At 32.1% G+C, this 20,659-nt stretch overlaps 1 protein-coding gene and 1 long non-coding RNA gene across 4 annotated transcripts in view; one reads left to right on the top strand and one right to left on the bottom strand.

The window, feature by feature from the left end:
• The window catches only part of LOC117242774, a 68,066-nt gene extending 59,771 nt beyond the window's left edge, over positions 1-8,295 (bottom strand). Inside the window, exon 1 of the long non-coding RNA XR_004495336.1 lies at positions 6,816-8,295. This is a non-coding gene — a long non-coding RNA (uncharacterized LOC117242774). The remainder of the gene's footprint in view (positions 1-6,815) is intronic.
• A 3,210-nt stretch (positions 8,296-11,505) lies between these two features.
• LOC117242798 (DNA polymerase theta) lies at positions 11,506-20,644 on the top strand. Of its 3 annotated transcripts, XM_033509733.1 has the most exons (22): positions 11,506-12,295; positions 12,402-12,632; positions 12,710-12,963; positions 13,057-13,189; positions 13,264-13,465; positions 13,565-13,760; positions 13,832-14,001; positions 14,100-14,367; positions 14,452-14,782; positions 14,886-15,027; positions 15,100-15,343; positions 15,407-15,548; positions 15,896-17,924; positions 17,989-18,197; positions 18,295-18,496; positions 18,578-18,759; positions 18,839-18,958; positions 19,356-19,404; positions 19,561-19,691; positions 19,760-20,024; positions 20,113-20,339; positions 20,418-20,644. In XM_033509733.1, the coding sequence occupies exons 1-22, from the start codon at positions 11,585-11,587 to the stop codon at positions 20,556-20,558; spliced, it is 6,579 nt and encodes a 2,192-aa protein (XP_033365624.1). In that variant the 5' UTR covers positions 11,506-11,584; the 3' UTR covers positions 20,559-20,644. The 3 variants fall into 3 exon arrangements, with proteins under 3 accessions (XP_033365624.1, XP_033365623.1, XP_033365625.1); XM_033509732.1 differs by having other exon boundaries at positions 11,507-12,295; positions 19,356-19,691; XM_033509734.1 differs by lacking the exons at positions 11,506-12,295; positions 12,402-12,632; positions 12,710-12,963 and having other exon boundaries at positions 13,098-13,189; positions 13,268-13,465; positions 19,356-19,691.
• Positions 20,645-20,659: the final 15 nt, after the last annotated feature.

Genomic DNA, 20,659 nt, shown 5'->3' with positions numbered 1-20,659 from the left:
CGTCAACCCAATAGTATAATATTATCATCATCATTATCATAAAGGATACCACGTAGATACATATCCGAATCTCTCTATTTTTTTTCTTTTATCTGACAAATAATTCACAATTGTAAAATGATAATTTGACATATTATTACATCGCGTATTTTTTCAAACTAAGTTTTCGACTTTTTGATTTACTCAAACACTTTGCTACCACTTTTTAAATAATTTATGCCCGCTACAATATTAGGTTTACGTTGAAATAGACCCCGTCTTTCCACTTGTAGCAATAATAAATTTAGATATGTCTTTAGCAACTTTCATATCGTGTTTTTGAAATTTAAATTTCTGTAAGACAATCTTGCGAACATCCTGATTATTTATGACAGTCAATAACGAGGTTTTAACGCTTTTATTAAATCCCTCTTTAATATTCAACATGTAATTTGCAGCAACTTTATTTTTTAATACGATTGATAATTAACAATATGACTTGATTTAACGAATCGTATTGAACCACCAAATTCAAATTTCTGATAATTCACATGCACTAACCTAATGCAAATCTTTGCAATATATTATGTACATATATAATATTAACGTAAAAAATATTTGACAAAATACATAATAAAATCACAGTTTTAGAATGGTTAATTTTAATCGATAGTCATATTAACAAACTATAACTAGCGGATAACTGGGAACTTTCATTTTACTGAAAACAAAACTTTTAAAAATAGTTTTTCAAAGTTTTCATCGCATTCCAGCTTTGATGCGTATCGAATCATTTCGAACATGTGCTAACACGTAAAGAATATATTATTCGATAATGTATGAAACATCAGGTTACTAAGAGCATAAGATACGGACGTTCGTACTCGTGCTTATAATTGCCTACGTGTCTTCTTCGTTTTGCCCTATTCCTTTCCTTTCTTCGAAAAGAAACAAATATGCGGTAAATGTAAATGTAAATGTATAGATGTAACAAGGTATCCTATGCGTGGACAGACAATATTAGAACCACCTTTCTTCCACGCAATTATGATCACTCTGCCCAGTTTTAGCATGCACGCTTGGCAACTTGACAAATGTACGAACATAATACATAATAAAGAGGTCAGTGACATTCATATAGGTACCATTGGTCGTAAAGTTTTCGCGTTTTGTACGACAGAGGTGCGCATTCCTTCGCGCCTAGTAATGGTCAAATAAAAATACGCGTGTTTCAGACACGCCATTATGGTACCTGGAAACGACGCGACGTTAGAAGAACTCTCACTTCCAACCCGGTTTTGTAGGACAAATATAATTGATCGAGTTGTGTAACGGGTGTGAGACTGAGCTCAAAATGACTCCGAAGCACGAACATTTGTTATGATAAGATGCTGCGTTCTGCCTTTAGCTTCAGGCATCATTTTATATCTGTTGTTTACAGTTATACAATGTATTCAGTGAGTATGTAATACTATTCATAGCGAACAATAAATCAGCCAGTTCATATGGAGTCTCTGATTGAATATCATAGGTACGAATTACAGGCCGGTGGTTAACGAATGTTTGTCTGGTATCAGCTTTAGATACTGAAATACCTCTGGTAAAAGGTTTCAATATATTTGTGTTAAAATTGTAATGATAATAACTATGTGTATACTTCAAACTATTGTATAAATATTTATCATATAAATATTAATAATTTTATTTTTATCGATCATTTTTATTCCGTTTATTTAAAAAACTTAATATTCTTCTTTTAAAAACATTTAGAAGGAAAACTTAACAAACTAGAGAAAATAGAAATATTATTCTATTTAGAGATATATCGTATTATTCTTTCTAGAGATGTTACATTTTCTACTAACAATATCTAATAACATTTGTATTGCTAATATTTCCTAATTATTACTTTCAGCAGTATATTGATATTTTAATGTCAGGAAAAGTACTTTTTTTCTTTTTAATTTATTTCGAAAACAATTAAATTTCTACTCGACCGTTCTAATTAAAGTTAATTTATGTAGTGTCGAAAATACGGTACGAAAGAGAGGAAAAGTGAGTGATTATTCTTTCTTCGGACTGCTGTAATAGAGCACATAGTATTGTAGATTGCAAGATAGTAACTAATTAATTCTTACATTGCAATTATCGATCGCATTTATATGCAGCACATGAAACATTTCATCTATTTTTGTATCGATAGTTACTCAATAGGGTTACATAAGTGGTTTAATTAACTGTAATTTGTTTAATTAATTAAAATGGGATAGAACATTCGTCTAGTACAATTATGATAAATTGACGATCCCGCTTCGCGAAATACAGATACCTATTGCATATATGTATATGATTGCGAACCGTGCAATCATATTGAAGTGCATTAAACATAAGACTATTTGTCGTAACTATAAGACGGAAAGGTTAAGGAAATCAATACATTATAAAGATTATGGTAATCGCATTAAATCCTTTCAGATTGTAATACTCGTACAAAAAATAAGAATTAGTCAAATAGAAATGACAAAGCACTCGTGTATATATAAAGCATAATCTATTTTCAATTTTACACTTATATCTTTCTATTTTTAGTTTCAATAATTTTCCGAGTTGGGAAAGGCGTTAAAAGAATTGTATTACAGAAACCGTACAAGGAAATGAATAATTGTTGAAACAGATATGTAAATATCAACTATAGTTTATACTGTTGTGTAATTTAATTAGAATTTTTCACCGAAAAGAACGATGACAAAGAAACAAATAAACTGTACTTTCCAATGGCTATAGAGATAAATTGAACGACGATTCCGTTATAAACTTTACGTTCACGCGTAACCAAGAACTAATTGCAAGTTCCAATTTACGAATCGAACAATCAGTTTTAAAGCTATAGATATTCTAATCAAATTCCAATGTATTAAGAATATTTAATCTGTGCTTAAAGGTTTATCGACAAATTGCTAGCTTAATCAGGTAGAAATTTCAATACCTCGATAAAGTTTAGAGAAACTGTGTCAAACGGTACGTCAGATACGTGTTAATAAGAACGATAAACGAAGAAGCATCGTTCGTGCAAGTTCTTTATTATCATTGAGACAACAAAATGCACGAAATAAGATAACGGAGCTGATACAATGATCGACTACTACCACTATCGATATATCGAGCTTTCGACGTTATTTTCCCGCCATGAACAAAGAAGCGTTCAGTTCAAACGCGTGCTTCTTCCTTTTTCCCGCTAGATTTTCTTCGCTTGTCCGACGCGTATTGTCTTCAGGAACGACGATGAATGAGTTGCATCGGAACGATTCCCGCCAACAAAAAATTACATGGTACATTTGCTTGCCTAACTCGACACAGCTCGCAAACTCTCAGTCAATAGTAATTCCTTACTTTTACATTTACAATACGTTAGCACGCGTCTACTAATAAGCGAGCTTCGAAACACATAGCAGACTGAACGCGAATTTGCCACTTCGATTTTGTAGTTAGAATACGCCATTCGTACGATACTTCTAACGTTCATTCGATTGAGAAATTATCAAACGCGCGCAGACAAAATTAATTCGGTTCTAGCAAATAACGTAGCTGTTGAATGTATGTATCGTAAAATAATTTTAGTATTTTTGATTCAGAATGTCTACGTATATATACACAATTTGGAATAAAATTTCTACAAACAGTTCGTATCATTGTCTTCGGACTATTTGTTAGAGCGAAAACCAAAGTAAATTAATTTCTGTAACTGGTAGCTATTTTGTTTGATTGTCACAATTGCGACGATAATTGAAAATTACCGTAATTTCATTAGTTAAAGTAATTAGAAAAACTTTGTTCGTCATGGCTCCTTTGTACTTATCTACGTCTACTTACGCTCTACTAAAGCAGCGTAAGTACTTTATTTGAACTGTCTCGTCTGTGTTTGTGTAGTAAAGTACGATACATCGAAAGAGCAACCACAAATGATAAATGAGTGGGTAGCAACATTTTGAAACGTAGAATATTACTTCTCGTATAGAGTGCGAGTTTCATCATTCAAAAGGTAATTTTCGACTTTATTATCCCCTTAAAATAACTTTCGCTTTTAAAATAAGTACTTTGAAAAATGTAGTAGTTTACCAAAACAACATTACCATCGTTTTTTTTTTTTACGAGTTTATGCTACGTTATAAGCAATAAAATCATTAATCGTAACGTAAAAGTAATTGTACTGATGACACTTAACGATGTAGCAAATATATAAAGCTGTTTGCGTTCTAGTTTAATGTTAGACAGTAATACCGTTGTAAATTATGTTGTTAAAAAGCGATTAACGAAGGCACTGTAGACATAAGACAATTTATGCATAACTGTGAAACAGACCTTTCATGCAAAAAATTTTGTACTTGTGTGATTTAGGGGACGAATATTTCAGAGATAATGAATATGCTTTTAACTGATAAAATACAATAATGGCCAAAACCTAATATAGTATTTACCACTAATGGATCTATACTAAATGGATCTGTTAAGCAAATATATTATAATAATTGCGCCGTTATCGCATTTTTAATATTCAATAACATATGTATCACGACTAAAGCTTAAACATTATCTTTACGCTTATATTACTTAAAATTCCAATTCTTATCAGTCAATGATACTCCATATGTAACATATGTATATGTACAGTTCTGGAAATTACGCAATTTCAACGCAGCGACTTCCAATTATATCTACGGTATATCAGGTAAAAAAAGTATGCAAGTTAGTCGACCTGCTCCTCGTTGCACACGGTATGCAACGTAAAACAATGAAGTCATTATTCATTGCGAACTTTACGCCGAAACAATTGACTTTCACAAGGAAGCGACCGTGGTTCTACGAAAACGTGCTTGCAAGTTCATTATACCTTTCGATCTAGGGGTTGATCCGTAGCTTGAAAAAAAAATTGGCAGTCCATTTGTGCGGTTAACGCATGTATTCTTACGCGGGGTAATTAGTTACTAATTAATAGCGACCGCGCCAAGGAATAATGGCCCCTTCCCACGGCGATTGCGATCAAAGATTCCTGAGAGATGATCATGGTCATTAAATCTTAAATCGGCTATGTGTAAGTGAACCTCGCCGTGGAGTGTTTTGTTTAGAAGCAAATTGAGGTGGGAATCGTATGATTATTATGCATTGTACGAGTTTAGCTGCACGGTCATTAACATTAATAAATGCGTCTTGTGCCAGCAGCGGAGCTGCCATGATACACTTTCATGCATTCTTTTTCGTTAAGCCTTAAAGTCTTAAGGACGCAGCGCTGCCGCCGCGCCATTTAAAAAAAGGGGGAAACAGTTAGCTCGCTCTCCACTCTCTAGACATTGTTTAAATTGTTTTCCAACCGTTGCGTTGGTCTTTCGTTATCCGCTTCTACATACATATCACAGTTTACAATGTCGCTCTATGCGATACTATCTCGTTCCGAGTATTTTATATTTCATATCTATCGTTAAGGCTTTAACTTATTAAGACCGACTTTTACAGTTTCCATATATCGCATTTTTATATTTAAAAAACAAACGAACAGTGAATAGAATATCGCTTTGTCTCAACACCAGATATATGTACGTATATCTATGTATTGCATCTATATACCTATCACGATGAAAATAGCTACTGTAGACAAATAAAATATATTATTTCATTGAAGAAGACAAAGTTTTGATCGATTTGTTTCATTAACTCTTTCCAGCAGAATAACAGTATTATTCCCGTATGCTAAACTATGCAAAAATATGTAAATTCTGTAGGAAGTATTTTTGTGAAATAATATGTTAATTAAAACAGAGATATTTTGGGTGGTATTTAGATGAAACACTCACCTTCTATGATATACAACTTATTTATTATATAACTTGGCATATTATAGCGATGACGATTCTAAAATAACAAAAGAGTTTTACGATATTTGTAACGTGTATACTTAATTGTATCGACTATAATATTTTCATTTGATTTTACGTTTCGATATATTTTTTATGTATTTAAAAAGACTGCGTGCGAGATATAACCAACATTGTACTATTTATAGGATTTACACCGTTCAACGTTTTATAAAATACGTTCGTTATAGTTCATTTTTGTAATTATTTTCAAATTCTAGCTAGTAATTTTCTACTTTTAAATATTCACCTGTAAACATCCGTTAGCGCAACGCAAACCTTTTTTCGCGATAATTTTTTTTCTTTACGACTTAAATATTTATCGCGCAATTTCGACAGATTTTTCTATGATTGTCGCGATCTACTCAATGCGTAGATATTTAAATCAATTCCAGTCGAACGTAACGGCCGAGATAGATCACACGGAGGGCAGAAATGTAGCGGCATAAAGTACTTATTTCATAAAGCGCCATATTGCGTAGTAGACTTTGTATATGTATATTCGTCTTGCAATCGCGTTACTTTTTTGTTGCTTTCCTGTATTGAACGAAACGCTAAAAAGTATGCCAAGGCGAAATAAATAAACAACTATAATATACCGAGTATTGACATTCTTGTAATTATAAATAAAATTTATCTACTACAAAGCAAACTATGTATTTAGATACGAGTACGATAACAAATATTCCAGAAAGTTCGCTTTTCTTTCATTTCAAGTTAAAATTTCATATTTTTGTAAATATACGAGTATTTCGTAGATCGTACAAGTTTGAAAATACGTATTTTTGAAAACGTTCGATCGATCTGATTTATTTTCTAGTCCGATCGCGATATAGAAGAGAGATCGTAGATATAAAAGTATTAATATCTACGAGAGAGAGATTAGAAGAAACGATAGGGTATACAAACAGCAATAGTTTCGTCGCTTACCAATTTTCTATAGAACGTACAACTTGCCATTAATCCAACAAATTGCATTGAAAAGGAAGCGTAATGCCCTCCCTATATCGGCCAATATCACAAGATTTTCTATGAAAACCGCACCAGTGTGTCGAGAAATCTCGTCGTTCTAGTCATAGCAGAATGGAAACGGTAAATTTTACGATCCACCTATCACAAGTCAAGTAATAGATGTCACACACGTGGTGTCGCAGTTTCACGATTTCACAAACACTTAGCGCCGCTCTCGCTTTCACTAAACGATTCTCCGGCCTTTCCTATTCGAGGAACTCGTACTCTCTGGTCGAACTTAATCATAAACTTCACACAAAATCTGTTCCTCAATGTCAACGATCCGACACGTGGTATTTATCGAGTTCACAAAAAGAGCGTCACCCGTTGAACGCTCGTTCATTCTATTTCTCCGTTACGTAACACCGGAATTCTTGTTGCGGACTGCGGACCAAGTTCTTTTTCTCTGTACACGTCAACTTACACGATCTCTACGCGAGCACGGCGAGAAAAACAAAAAGTCTGTCTCGAGCGGTTCACCTAATTTCTGCTGTCCGCGTCCGGTGTCGATATTCGACCTTCGGCAGATCCAGTGCAACAGCCTTCCTCAGTGACGTCTAACAGTGTCACATTTACACGCAATGGCAAGAAGCGAATCGTTAGAAACACACTGTACGTTTTATCCACGATCGAACGTTGTTTGTGGCACGAGTAGGAGAAAACACGTGGCCGATTGGTAGCATACGCGCGCGACCGAGCGCCAGCAACGTTAGTAGTCGAACGTCGGAAGCGGACTAAACGATACAAGGAACGGAATCGATTGCCGATCCATCGCCGCGGAAGCCAGTTGCCGCGGTTCCAAGCTGCCAACACGAGAAGCAAATCGGTACGGAAATCGACGAATCACGATTCTTTTGCGGTATCTTTGCCGGCATCGAATCGTACATCGGAGCACGGGATGTGGCTGAGTTACTGCGGTACATCCCGTGGCTGAGCAGTGAGCACGTATCCAGCGTGATACGAACAAATCGTACGTGACTATCGAGGGATCGCGCGGATATAATCGCGCGAGCCAAGGTAATTACGTATGCGTTCGATGCAGCAAAGAGAGAGTTAGGGGCGAGCTGACGTGTTCGATCGACCGATCCAAAGATCCGGGAAAATTCCTGGATCGGGCCGCGCGATCCGCTGCATCAAGGTGCCACCAGCTGCGTCAGTTTCATACACGCGAAACGGACGAGGTAAAGAGGAAGGAAGAAAAAGAGACAGAGAGTGAAAGAAAGACGAGACCAGTCGGGACAAAATGCGCGCGAATACGTGGTTGATCGAAGGACCGAAAGACCGAAGGACCGAAGCAATTGCGTCAGATGGAGCGTGAGAAATTGCGTAAAAAGTCCGCGCACGACTATATCGATGCCAGGTGACGTGTGATTAGAATAAGGTCTTATCAGCGTGAGCGTGCACGAGGTACTGAGTACTGAACCACGGCACGAGGTGTGTATCCAGTGCCGGGCCCCTCTTTACCGTACCGAAGAGTGGAGGGACAGACAGGTGCTCCAGCTTCTGTCTGTCTGCCTGTCTGCCCGCCTGTCCGCCCGCCCGACGCGACGCGTTTGCTCCACCGTTTAGGCCCCGTTCACACTCCCCGCATTATCTTATGCGCTACCGAATGCGTTTTTTGAATGATGCGTTTGAACATCGAATTAGTAGCGCAGTGTAGGCCAGCACTCGCGCGTCTCGCGATAAATCCGCGCGGACTCGCGGAATATTCTTAGAAATTGGGACTCCGTTTGACTTGTAGCCAAATATATTATTTTTCAATCTTATCTCGTAGCCCTATAAATTTTTAATAAACTGGAATAGATCAGAGTGGAAATTGCAAAGCTCCAAAACGTATTTGTTAAAATGTTCAGCAGCGTACAAATTTTTAAAGAACGCCACATCTTATTCAGCTTTATCTTGATTGTTTAAGCTCTGTTCACACGTTTACGATCTCTTCAACATCTGACGCAATATTAAACACCTATATCTCAACGGTTCTTTCGAACGTTAAACTAGTTTCGTGATGTGACCTGTGATGTGTATGTGTACGTATATGTGCGTCGTTGAACATCAAAATGGTCTATCGGAAGATTTTTATTATTGGAACTTCGTCTGTTAAACGTCACGTTAAACCGTCAATTTGCTTAGATTTTTGTACAAACGCTAGTAGAATATAGAGAAATAGCAATATGTACTGTAATGTTCGTTCTCTGTTCGTATTAGTAGTTGGACAAGATTTTGTAATTTGATTTCGTGCATTTGTACCATATCTCTTATTCCAGGAATAAAATTTTATAAAATTTTGGAAAATCTTAATCCCGCCTTCCACAGCTGTACTCTACTACTTTTATCACAAGTGTATATAATTGTTTCCATAAGATTTGTATGCCCAAAATAAATACTTTTTATTCTGAGATTTCAGTTATTTTACGTAAACCACGTTTCTCGTGTAATCCTAAATTTTACCACTACTATCATACCCAAACTAATTAAATCTTTTATAATTATATCTTATATACGCGGTTACATATATTCTATGTTACTTGATATTGTGCTCTAAATTTCATTTTTGTAAGCTTAATATCATCCACTATATTAGCGACGTATTCAATTTTACTACCAATTACGCCCATAACATCAATTCCAATTTCAATTTCCGTACTAATTTTATTACATTTTTGCTTACATAAAATAACGAAACTAACATTTTTTTGACATGTCCTCATCGGGACGATAAAATATTTACTTATTAATACTATCGCTAAATCATCTAATCGTATCATTCGGATATTCCTTGGAACTCATGTCTGTACTCCTTGTTCTTATTTGTCAATTAATTATTCTAGGAATTAAACAGGAAAAATACAGAAACTGAAGTACGATCATAGCGGAAATTTATTCCTAAATATTACATCCAGTGAGACTATAATCTTTCAACGTTACAACTTTCCGCTTATTAAATATAAACGACCGTCGGTTAATCAAATGCCTATTTTCTTATTATCTGTCTATCATTATTTGGCAGATGCGTTGCATAAATGATTTTGAAAAATCGTTTGACAGATTTAGGTTTAACGATTATGCCGATTATAATGATATATTATGAATAGCAATTAAACGTTTGGTATTTCCTACAGATGAAAATACATATATGTCTAACTTGAAAGGTCAACGTATGTTTTATATTCATTGCAAAACTGTAAAATTTTAATTGACAGATCAATTACGAAATGGACGTTTATCTCATTTCAGTATTTTTATATCAACTATAGAAATATCTTTAACATATTTTAACTGTTATGTTCTCGCGCATATTATATTAGAAACATTATTAAAACATTGTTGTTGCGATCGTAACTTCTATTTATTAGTAATTCTTATTTAAATAATAATAATAATAATAATAATACTAAAATTTATTTGAATTAAGTTTTAAACGATATTATAGTCGAGGCAAATTTCAACTATAGTTTTCGGACAATAATTTCATTATCAAGACTTTTTAAATTATAATTGAATGTAGAATTTCTTTTAACTATTTTAATATCTAAATGTAAACTTAACAGATAGTAAAATAATTACGCATTACATGTACATATTACGTTTATTTTGAGACATTTTGATTATCCATTGCATTTCAACAGATTCGTTTAGAAATTTCACGATAGAGGGCATAATACATCAACTGCATCAAATGCAAACCTAACACTTATTTGTAATATTAAATTATAATTAATTTTTTCAAATACATTTATTCATATGTTATAATTTAATTTCCGAAACAATTACAAACTGTAAAAAGATTAAATTTATAAATATTCTATAGCCCCTAAATCTATCTTTACACATGATACTAAATTTGTTTTCTTACAAATATATTTATCTTAATTGTTATTACAACGCATCTACATATAGTAATTATGCATATTAATTATTAACAAATAATTAAATTACTAAAGTTTCAAATAATAAGAAAATGTATGATATAATTTATTCTACCTTAAAGTTCTAGGGAAATTTTAGGGTAATATCTCATGACTCGAGTAATTTATTTCAATAGATAAAATAAATATTATAAATGGATAATTCGTAATATTATTTTATGTCATAGTTTATATGTCATTTTATATACAATCTACATGCCAATAAATTAATTGATAGCGAAATAAAAAATCTTAATAGAAAGCGGCAATAATCATGATCTCACCACGCGCGATTGTACGTTAATCATATGTATTTTAAATTTTATCGACGATGTGATTTTTTATTAAATTTCATAATAAACAAAATAGAAAAAATTCTGTGAAGAAGAATATGTGAACGTTTGCTCTCCCTTAGTTATACATTATATATAATTTATTTTTGTCGAATATTTATTTTAAATAAAAGAATGGAGCATTTGTAACATTTGCTCCAAATAGTATAAATAATTAATAGTTTTGTACATAAATGAAAAAATTGTATTCATATAATTATTTATTAAATGATGAATCAGACATTCAATTTTAATTGTGTACATAATTGCTTGATTTGTAAATATTGAATAATAAAATTATTTAATTGAATTATATTAAAGCAAGAAGATACAAAATAATGTATCGTATATTCGAAAATCGTGGATGAAAATTATACAAAAATTACCCAAATATTCATGTATCTAGTCATAATGATTGAATAATGTATTATACCATCTTTTGTTAATTTTAATGTATATATTTTTAATATACAATATTCAAGTAACACAAAATTACAAAATGCAATGCTTGAATAAAATGCCATCCTTTGGGGATGATACACTGTCTGCCTGTATTCAGGCTGAAGTCAAAGATATGGATATTACTAACAATTGTAATGATACAGAGAAATGTTTCAAAGATGATACGTTTCTCTCTAAAGTAACAAATATATCAAATAATATCGATAAAGATATTGAAATCAAAGGAAAGTCGCATAGTCCTACTAATAGGAAACGTACTTCGAGTCAAAATAATTTAAAATGTAAAGAACTTAAAAGAGATAATGTTTTAAAATCAAAACTTGTTGGCAGGACTAGTATAAGTAAATCAAAATCAAAAAATATTACTTCCTCAAAGGAGAATCACGATTCATATAGAATTAGTAAAAAGAATGCTAATGTAAATGTGAATTATATAAATAATATTTCTTCAAATACAAGTATATTGCCAAAACAATATAATAAATCTGAATCGTCAACCTTGCATGCTGATAATAGTAATGAAAAAAGTAATGTTGCAAATACTATTACAATTGATACAAGCAATGTAAAATTATCTGATAGTAATATTCTTGTAAGTAATAAAGAAAAATCTTCCAAATTAAATGCTTCTATCTCTATTATTCCTACCCAAGAACGAAATAAATTAGCTTCTTGGGGTCTACCACCAAACATTCTTCAGGTAAATTTATATTTCTAATAAACTTATACTAATTTCAAAATAGTTAGTTCTATCCATTTCTTAAATTTCAATTATGACACTAGGAGTTTATTTCTATATGTTACAGAAATATGAAGCACGAGGAGTAGTTACTATGTTTGATTGGCAAACTGAATGCTTATCAAATCATAAGATCATTGAAGAAAACCGTAATCTTGTATACTCTGCTCCAACATCAGCTGGAAAAACATTAGTAGCAGAAATTCTTATGATAAAAACAGTATTAGAAAGGAGAAAAAAAGTGATTTTTATCTTACCATTTGTTTCTGTTGTTAGAGAAAAAATGTATTATTTTCAAGTAAGATTTTTTTAGTCTACGAGTAACTAATTTAAGAATGTTACATATGTCTTATATGTTAAACTGTAATTTTTTAGGATTTATTATCTGATAGTGGTGTTCGAGTAGAGGGTTTTATGGGTGGTGTTATGCCTGCTGGAGGATTTGCAGCAACTCATATTGCAATAGCAACTATCGAAAAGGCAAATTCATTAGTAAATCATCTAATGGAAGAAAATGAGTTAATCAACTTAGGCTCGGTAATCATAGATGAATTACATCTTGTTGGTGATCCAAATCGCGGATATCTTCTCGAATTACTTCTAACTAAATTGAAATATATGACTTTTAGGTAATTGGAATATGTTTATTTCTATGTGATGTAAGAAAAATATAATCTGCTATTGTAAATAAGTACAGAAATTAATATTCTATTTTGTTTCAGAAATGAAAATGTTAATATACAATTAATTGGTATGTCTGCTACGCTTCCAAATTTGTCCATTTTAGCTAAGTGGTTGGATGCAGAATTGTATAAAACAGAATTCAGACCAATTCCATTAAATGAACAATGCAAGGTATTTCACAAATTACAAAATTGTAATATGTTTATAATTTGAAATTTTTGATACAAATTCTTATATGCTTTTAGATAGGTAGAAGTATATATGATAATAAATTATGTCTTATACGAAACTTAACACCAATGCCAGAATTAACTATGGACTCGGATGATATTCTTCACCTGTGTATCGAGACAATATCTGATGGACATAGTGTATTAATCTTTTGTTCTACAAAAAATTGGTGTGAGAAACTAGCTGAACAAATTGCTGCTGCATTTTGTAAACTGGGTATATTTAATAATATTAAATTTTTAAATTTTAAATTTTGGCTTATAATTGCACAATTCATAATATTCATAATAATAATTCATAATTTAATTTTTTTAGGTCGAGAAAATACGAAACTAGGTAAAACTTTAAGGCAGCAACTGGATACTGCATTAATTTCTGAAACATTGGAGCAACTAAAACGTAGTCCTACAGGGTTAGATAACATATTAAAGAACACAGTTTCTTTTGGGACAGCTTTTCATCATGCTGGTCTTACCATGGATGAACGTGATATTATAGAAGGATCTTTCAGGTTTTTAATTCACGTATCTTCCATCTTATATGAATATTTAGAAAAACTAATTACATGTTAAATTATTTCAGATCTGGGTCTTTAAGAGTTCTTGTTGCCACATCAACTTTAAGTAGTGGAGTAAATTTACCTGCTAGAAGGGTGATTATTAGATCTCCAAAGTTTGCTGGAAAATTACTAGATAGCCTTACCTATCGACAAATGATAGGACGAGCAGGTAGAATGGGAAAGGATACAGCAGGTAAAGATAATAGGATCAGATAAAATAATGGAGTAAATCAATTTAGTTCAATGCATAAGTTAATGAAAGGGAATATAGACTCAGTTATATCTTCATAGGGGAAAGTATACTTATGTGTAATCCAACTGAACAAAAAGCAGCTGAGATATTGTTATCAGCTTCTTTGGAACCAATTGAATCCTGTCTTGAGGATTCAACACCTTTAATTCGAGCTCTTCTAGAAGCTATAGCTAGTGAGATCGTTCATACTCCATTACATCTTGAATTGTACATTAAATCTACCTTAGTAAGTTTGAGTGATGAGTACAACTCAAAAAGTCCTTGGAACGACGCAATCAAATTTTTAGTAGATAATGAATTTTTATTGTAAGTATTATAAAAATAATTATTTTCAAGTTTTTCTTATATTAGATGATATTTTTATACTCCATATAACGTAATATTACATAGGTTGCAAAAAACTGAAGATGGACATAGGTGGGTGGCTACAGCTTTCGGTAAAGCATGTTTAGCAGCTTCTATTTCACCTAGAGACGGTTTGTTCTTACTTGAAGAACTTCAAAAAGCAAGACGATGCTTTGTGTTGGATACAGAATTACATGTGATATACCTATTGACACCACTAAATTCTGGAAATCAAATTGGAAGTATCGATTGGATGACATTTTTAGAGTTATGGAAAATGCTGTCAGAAAGTGAACGTAGGGTTGGGCAACTTGTTGGCGTAGAAGAACGATTTTTAACATCAGCTGTTCAAGGCATCATACGACCGGGGAAATTGGTGAATTATTTTGTATTTGAACATTATATATTAGCAATTGATATTAATGAGTGGATATATTTATTAATTATGTTCACTAAGTAATGTAAATTTCTATTTTCAGCTTAGTATACATAAGAGATTTTATACTGCATTAGCATTACATGATTTAGTTCGTGAAGTTCCCCTTACTGTAGTTTGTACAAAATATGGCTGTTGCCGTGGAGTTCTTCAAACTTTACAGCAATCTGCTTCTACATTTGCTGGTAATATTTCTTATGTATTATAAGAAAATATTTAATTGGATGATATTATAAATATTTTAAAATGGTCTTCAGGGATGATCACGCAATTCTGTAAGCAATTGGGCTGGGGCTGTCTAGAATTACTAGTCTCACAATTTCAGACACGGTTACAGTTTGGTGTATGTAGAGAGTTATTAGATCTATTGCGTCTCCCAATGTTAAATGGGCTACGCGCTAGAAGTCTTTACAAGCATGGAATCACATCTGTAGCAGAATTAGCTACTGCTAATGAACTTGATGTTGAACGTGCGCTTTATAAGGCACTTCCTTTTGAAAGGTACATCAGTAAAATATTTTATTGATTCAACAAGAGTCTATTATTATTGAAATTATATTTTAGTGAAAAAGAACAGGATGGTGAACACGAATCGGAAGCAGTAAAACGAAATAAAATGAGAACAGTATTTGTCACTGGAAAAGATGGTTTAACGCCTCATGAAGCTGCAACGATGTTAGTTCACGAGGCGAGAACATTAGTACAGGTAGTTAACAGTTATAGTTTTAAAGATTGATATTTTTGAATGATTTTATACCTTAACCCCTTGCCATACTTTGACGAGTTTGAGTCGTGATGAGAATTTTGAGCCAAACCTGCATATCACGAGTCTCACTCGTGGTCTTAATCTCGGGTCAAGTATGAATGTCTCGAATGGTGTCTTTTTTCTAAACACGGGCGCTGCTATCTCGCACTCAGTCGCACGATATAATGTTTCAAGTTCCGACAGTCTCCGCCACTTCGGCTCCTTTCTCGACCATTCGGGCGCAATGATTGCGCCCGGATTCTTCCGAGTTAAATGGTAAAAGGTTTAATATTGCACTTGATTTGCAGAATGAACTGAGATTGCAAGATATGTCATGGAAACAGAATGATCAATTAGTCATTACAAACAAATCTAATAGCGAAATAAGTTTATATGAACAACAAGATAGATTTCAAGCAACAAAACGCACAAATGTAGAAATAAAACTTGAAACTACATACAGCAATCCTAAAAATAAGGATAATTTAAGCGAAATTGTCATTCAAAATAAATATGAGAAGAATTCATGTTCAATAACCAACGAGAGTATGAATAAGAATGTCAATTTTGTTAATGAAAAAGAAAGCTCATTAAATCACAAATCCGATAAAAATAAAAAATCTAAAATTGATGAAAATATTATAAAAAATATTAACGATTCTAAATGTAACTTAGAAAATAATACATTGCAAGAGACAAGGCATGATGACTTAAAACTTACTGATCAATTATTACAAATAGACATCCCTGAGTTGTATGATACTCTATCAAGTAATTTCTTTGAAAGTAGTAGCCCTAAAATAACATCTGCTTCAAGACGAAATAGTAAATCATTACTCGATTTCGACGATAGGAAAACAGACTGTACCCGAAATGTTACTATTAAACATTCCATTAATGAAGACCAAAACATTCAGAATGTGAATGATATACCAACTAAGAAAATAAGAATTTCAGACGAAATTCGGACGAAAGTATCAGCTTACAGAAATACGATTACGCATTCATCTAGTTTTCAGAATGATATAAAAACAGAAGTTTTTTCGAGAAGTCCTAGTCTTTTTGATGACAGTTTAAATCTCGATACACAAATTTGTAATGTTCTTGAACAAAATATCGTTGATTCTCTACAATTCACAGAATTTGAAGAATCTAGATTATCTGAACCCAAAGTAACAATACAGGACAAAAAAGATGTAGAGTTACAAATCACTTCTAGTACTAACAACAATGAGACAGTCACAGAAAAGAATGTGAAAGATAAACATATAAATACGAATTCTTTAAATTCACAAGTAAAACAGAGCACACTTTCGTGGAAAGATGATTCTTGGAATGAAACGAAAAAAATAATGGAGAAGTTAAATCAAAGTAAAGATAAAAATAACCATAATATATCAGTTAAATATAACATCAAAGATGGAAAAAATGCAAATGTGCAACATTTCGTAGAAACCAATGAAATAAGTAGTACGACGTTAGAGATAAGAAAGAAATGCGATATGAAATTTGAACGAGCTATGGACGATTATATAAAAAAAGGACCACAGAAACGTAGACTGAGTAATATACAAGTTGCAAAATCACCTATTGCAAATGTCACGGTTTTTAGTAAAAACGGCGGAACATTGTTAGATTCAAACAAATCAGATTTAGATGAAATTGTTATTGCTTCCCAAAATATAAATTCACCTACTACAAGTAGCAAGTTACAAAGTAAACTAGATTCTGTAAGGAAACAGAAGTTGTATACTCAAAAAGTTTCCGATCGGATATTTGATGATAAAAATCATGCAACTACTGTTTCAGACAGAATAGAAATTGAAAAATGTAAAATCAAATCAAAATTAAATGAGATACTTGTGCAAAAAACATTAACTAATAAAAATTCTAGTATAGACAATGCAATTTCGAATTCAGACGAAGATACACCCATAAAATCGGAAAATTTTTTACAGAAGTCTACATTTAATTTAAAAAGTACTCAAAATAGTCCTAAAACGTGTGTAAAAACAAATGAACTTGCAGACACTGTAAATGAAACAACTAATTGGAATACATTAAATATTATAAAAGTTGGAAGTGATAGAGCCACATTTAATTTGTTTAAGCGTGAAGTGATGCAAAAACGATATATTGCGTTAGCTTTAAATTGTGAATTGTATAATGATAAAACTAATAATATAGGCTCTAAGATCATTGGTCCTACTACTACTGAAAGAAAAAAGAGGTCTAAAAAAATGGAAAATTATGTGCATGCAGAGAGAAAATTATGTGGTGCTGCTATTGCTTGGGAAAACAATATTGCATATTATATTTCTTTCTCTAATGAACGAGGTATTTAAAATTATGTTAATATTAATTTTTCTCCCTCTTAGTTTCTAACACTATAAATTTCTAGATTTAAAAATCCCAGGCAAAGATCAAATGAAACTATTAAAAGAATTGCTGAGTAACACCTTTTTGTATGTAAAATGCTTTGCAACTAAAGAAATGTTTAAAACCTTGTATAAATGCTGTAGTATTACCGCAAGTTGCAAATTTTTAGACCCAAAAGTAGCAGGTTGGCTGCATCATGGGAGCAGTCGTGAAAAAACATTTCATGAAATGGTAAGCAATATGTACAACTTTATTTTTATAAATAAATTTACATATTATATTAAATCATGTTATAATTTTACTATATTTAAATTAATACACAAAACAGGTGAAAGAATATTTTCCACAAGGATGTTTCATAGCGAAAAGAATAGGTACATGTTATGATGTAGGACCTGGATTGTATATCGAAAGTGAAATAGCAGGAGAGCTCAGAGCATCTGCAGAAGCTGTACTTACATGGCATATAACAGATAAACTATTAGACAAGTTAGAACAACAGAGTCCAACATTACTATACACATTTAAAGGTAATAAATATAATGAATATGCTTCATTATTACTCTATCTCATATTCTTTTACATTTTTGAAACATTAAATATATTTTCAGATATTGAAATGAGGACAGTGACCTTACTAGCTTGCATGGAATTAACTGGTTTAGGTGTATCGTTAAAATCATTACAAGATTTGTCTTCCATCATCCATGAAGAGATGATGTCATTAGAAGAACAAGCATATGCATTATGTGGAAGAAGATTCAATTTTTCCTCGTCTAAGCAAGTTGGAGAGGTTTGTAAATATATTAATGAAATGGATTGTTATTCGCACAGTTGTTTGAATTTAATTGCTAAATTGTTAATTGTTATAGATTTTAGGCTTATATAAGGGAAAAAAGATTAGCGTTAATAAAGCTGTATTAGAGCAGTCTGATCATCCAGTATCTAGTCTTGTTATGTCATGGCGTAAATTAAGTGCAACTCAATCTAAGGCATGTATAGATTAAACAAGTTTTTGATAAAATTAAAAAACTGAAATTACGTGTATAAGTAAACGCGAGGATTCTTTATGAAAAAATGTGGAATACAATTTTTTCACCAAAAGCTTCATTTCCAGGAATAGTAAATTTGCAAATTTATTTTATTTTATTTTTTTATTTTATTTTTTATTTTATCTTTTTTTGCTTTAAACAGGAAAATTATATTCCACATTTTTAACTTATTTTCACATGTATGTAGAATAACTTTCTGCTAATTGTTTACTTATGCTCAGTCAATAATTAGCCAAGTTCAAACTTTTCGAAAATTAAAACTCGAATGAAAAAATGTAATTTTACTCTATATATTAATTAAATAATTCAAAGTAAAATAATGAAATACATTTTTTAGATTATTTATCCAATATTGAATCTAGCTCAACACAGTTCTCGTATTCACGGTAATTGTATTACATCTACATTAACGGGTAGAGTTTCGATGCATGAACCAAATTTACAAAATGTGCCAAAGGATTTTAATTTTAAAGACAATAGCTTTACAATAAGTGTTCGAATGGCATTTATACCAGCAATAGGCAATGTTATGTTGTCAGCAGACTACTGTCAACTTGAATTGAGAATATTAGCTCATTTTTCAAGAGATATACTATTATGTGATATTATGCGGAAACCAGGTGATATTTTTAAGAACATTGCAGCCAATTGGAATCACATATCTGAAGATCAGGTAAATACTGTATAAACAATTTATATTGTTAAAAATAATTTTATTGACATATATTGACACATTAAAAGGTTGATGATAAAATACGTCAGCATACAAAACAATTGTGCTATGGCATGATCTATGGCATGGGAGTGAGAACACTTGCTGAGAATTTATCAGTAGATGAAGTTAAAGCCAAAGAATTTTTAGAATCTTTTATGAATGCATACCCAGGTATATCTAAGTGGTTGACTAATGTATTGGACGAAGCACGTACAAATGGTTACATAACAACTATCCTGGAAAGACGTAGAATGTTTCCTGAATTGACAAGTACAAGTCCGGTGGAAAAATGTGGGTGTTCTTAAATATAGATTGGTTTCCATAACAAAATTTTTCGTTTAATTAGGAATAAATTAATGTAATTTTTTAAATCTCATAGTACAAGCAGAACGCCAAGCAGTGAATACAAAAGTTCAGGGTTCTGCAGCTGATATTGCTAAAAAAGCAATGGTGAATATCGAAGAAAGAATACGAGTCGAGTTTCCAATGGCTACAACCATTATGCCTAGTAGCAATCCTATTCGTAAATTGAGAAGTAACAGTAGAGAAGCACAACAAAGAGGTGGTTATCTAGTATTACAACTCCACGATGAACTTTTATATGAGGTCAGTAATAGCTTTGTATCAGTTTTCTATTTTGAATGCTTGTATTTTACCATTTCTCATTTCTTTTCCTCATATTAGGTGAATATACATGATTTAAACCAAGTTGCAAAAATAGTAAAGGAATCAATGGAACAAGTATGTCAACTTGCAGTACCGTTGCCTGTGAAACTTAAAGTTGGACCAGCATGGGGGGATCTTTCTGAATATACTATTTGCTAATCTACTAAGTTTTTCTATAAGAAAATATTTAGTATTGTCTAATTGTTTGAATTAGGTACTTGAATAAAATTTTTTTATATACACTTTTACATAAAAAGGTA

The sequence above is a fragment of the Bombus vosnesenskii genome, unplaced genomic scaffold, assembly GCF_011952255.1.
Source record: "Bombus vosnesenskii isolate JDL3184/JDL3185 unplaced genomic scaffold, Bvos_JDL3184-5_v1.1 scf7180000016279, whole genome shotgun sequence".
Lineage (NCBI taxonomy): Eukaryota > Metazoa > Arthropoda > Insecta > Hymenoptera > Apidae > Bombus > Bombus vosnesenskii.
This window is presented reverse-complemented; position numbering and strand designations above follow the sequence as displayed.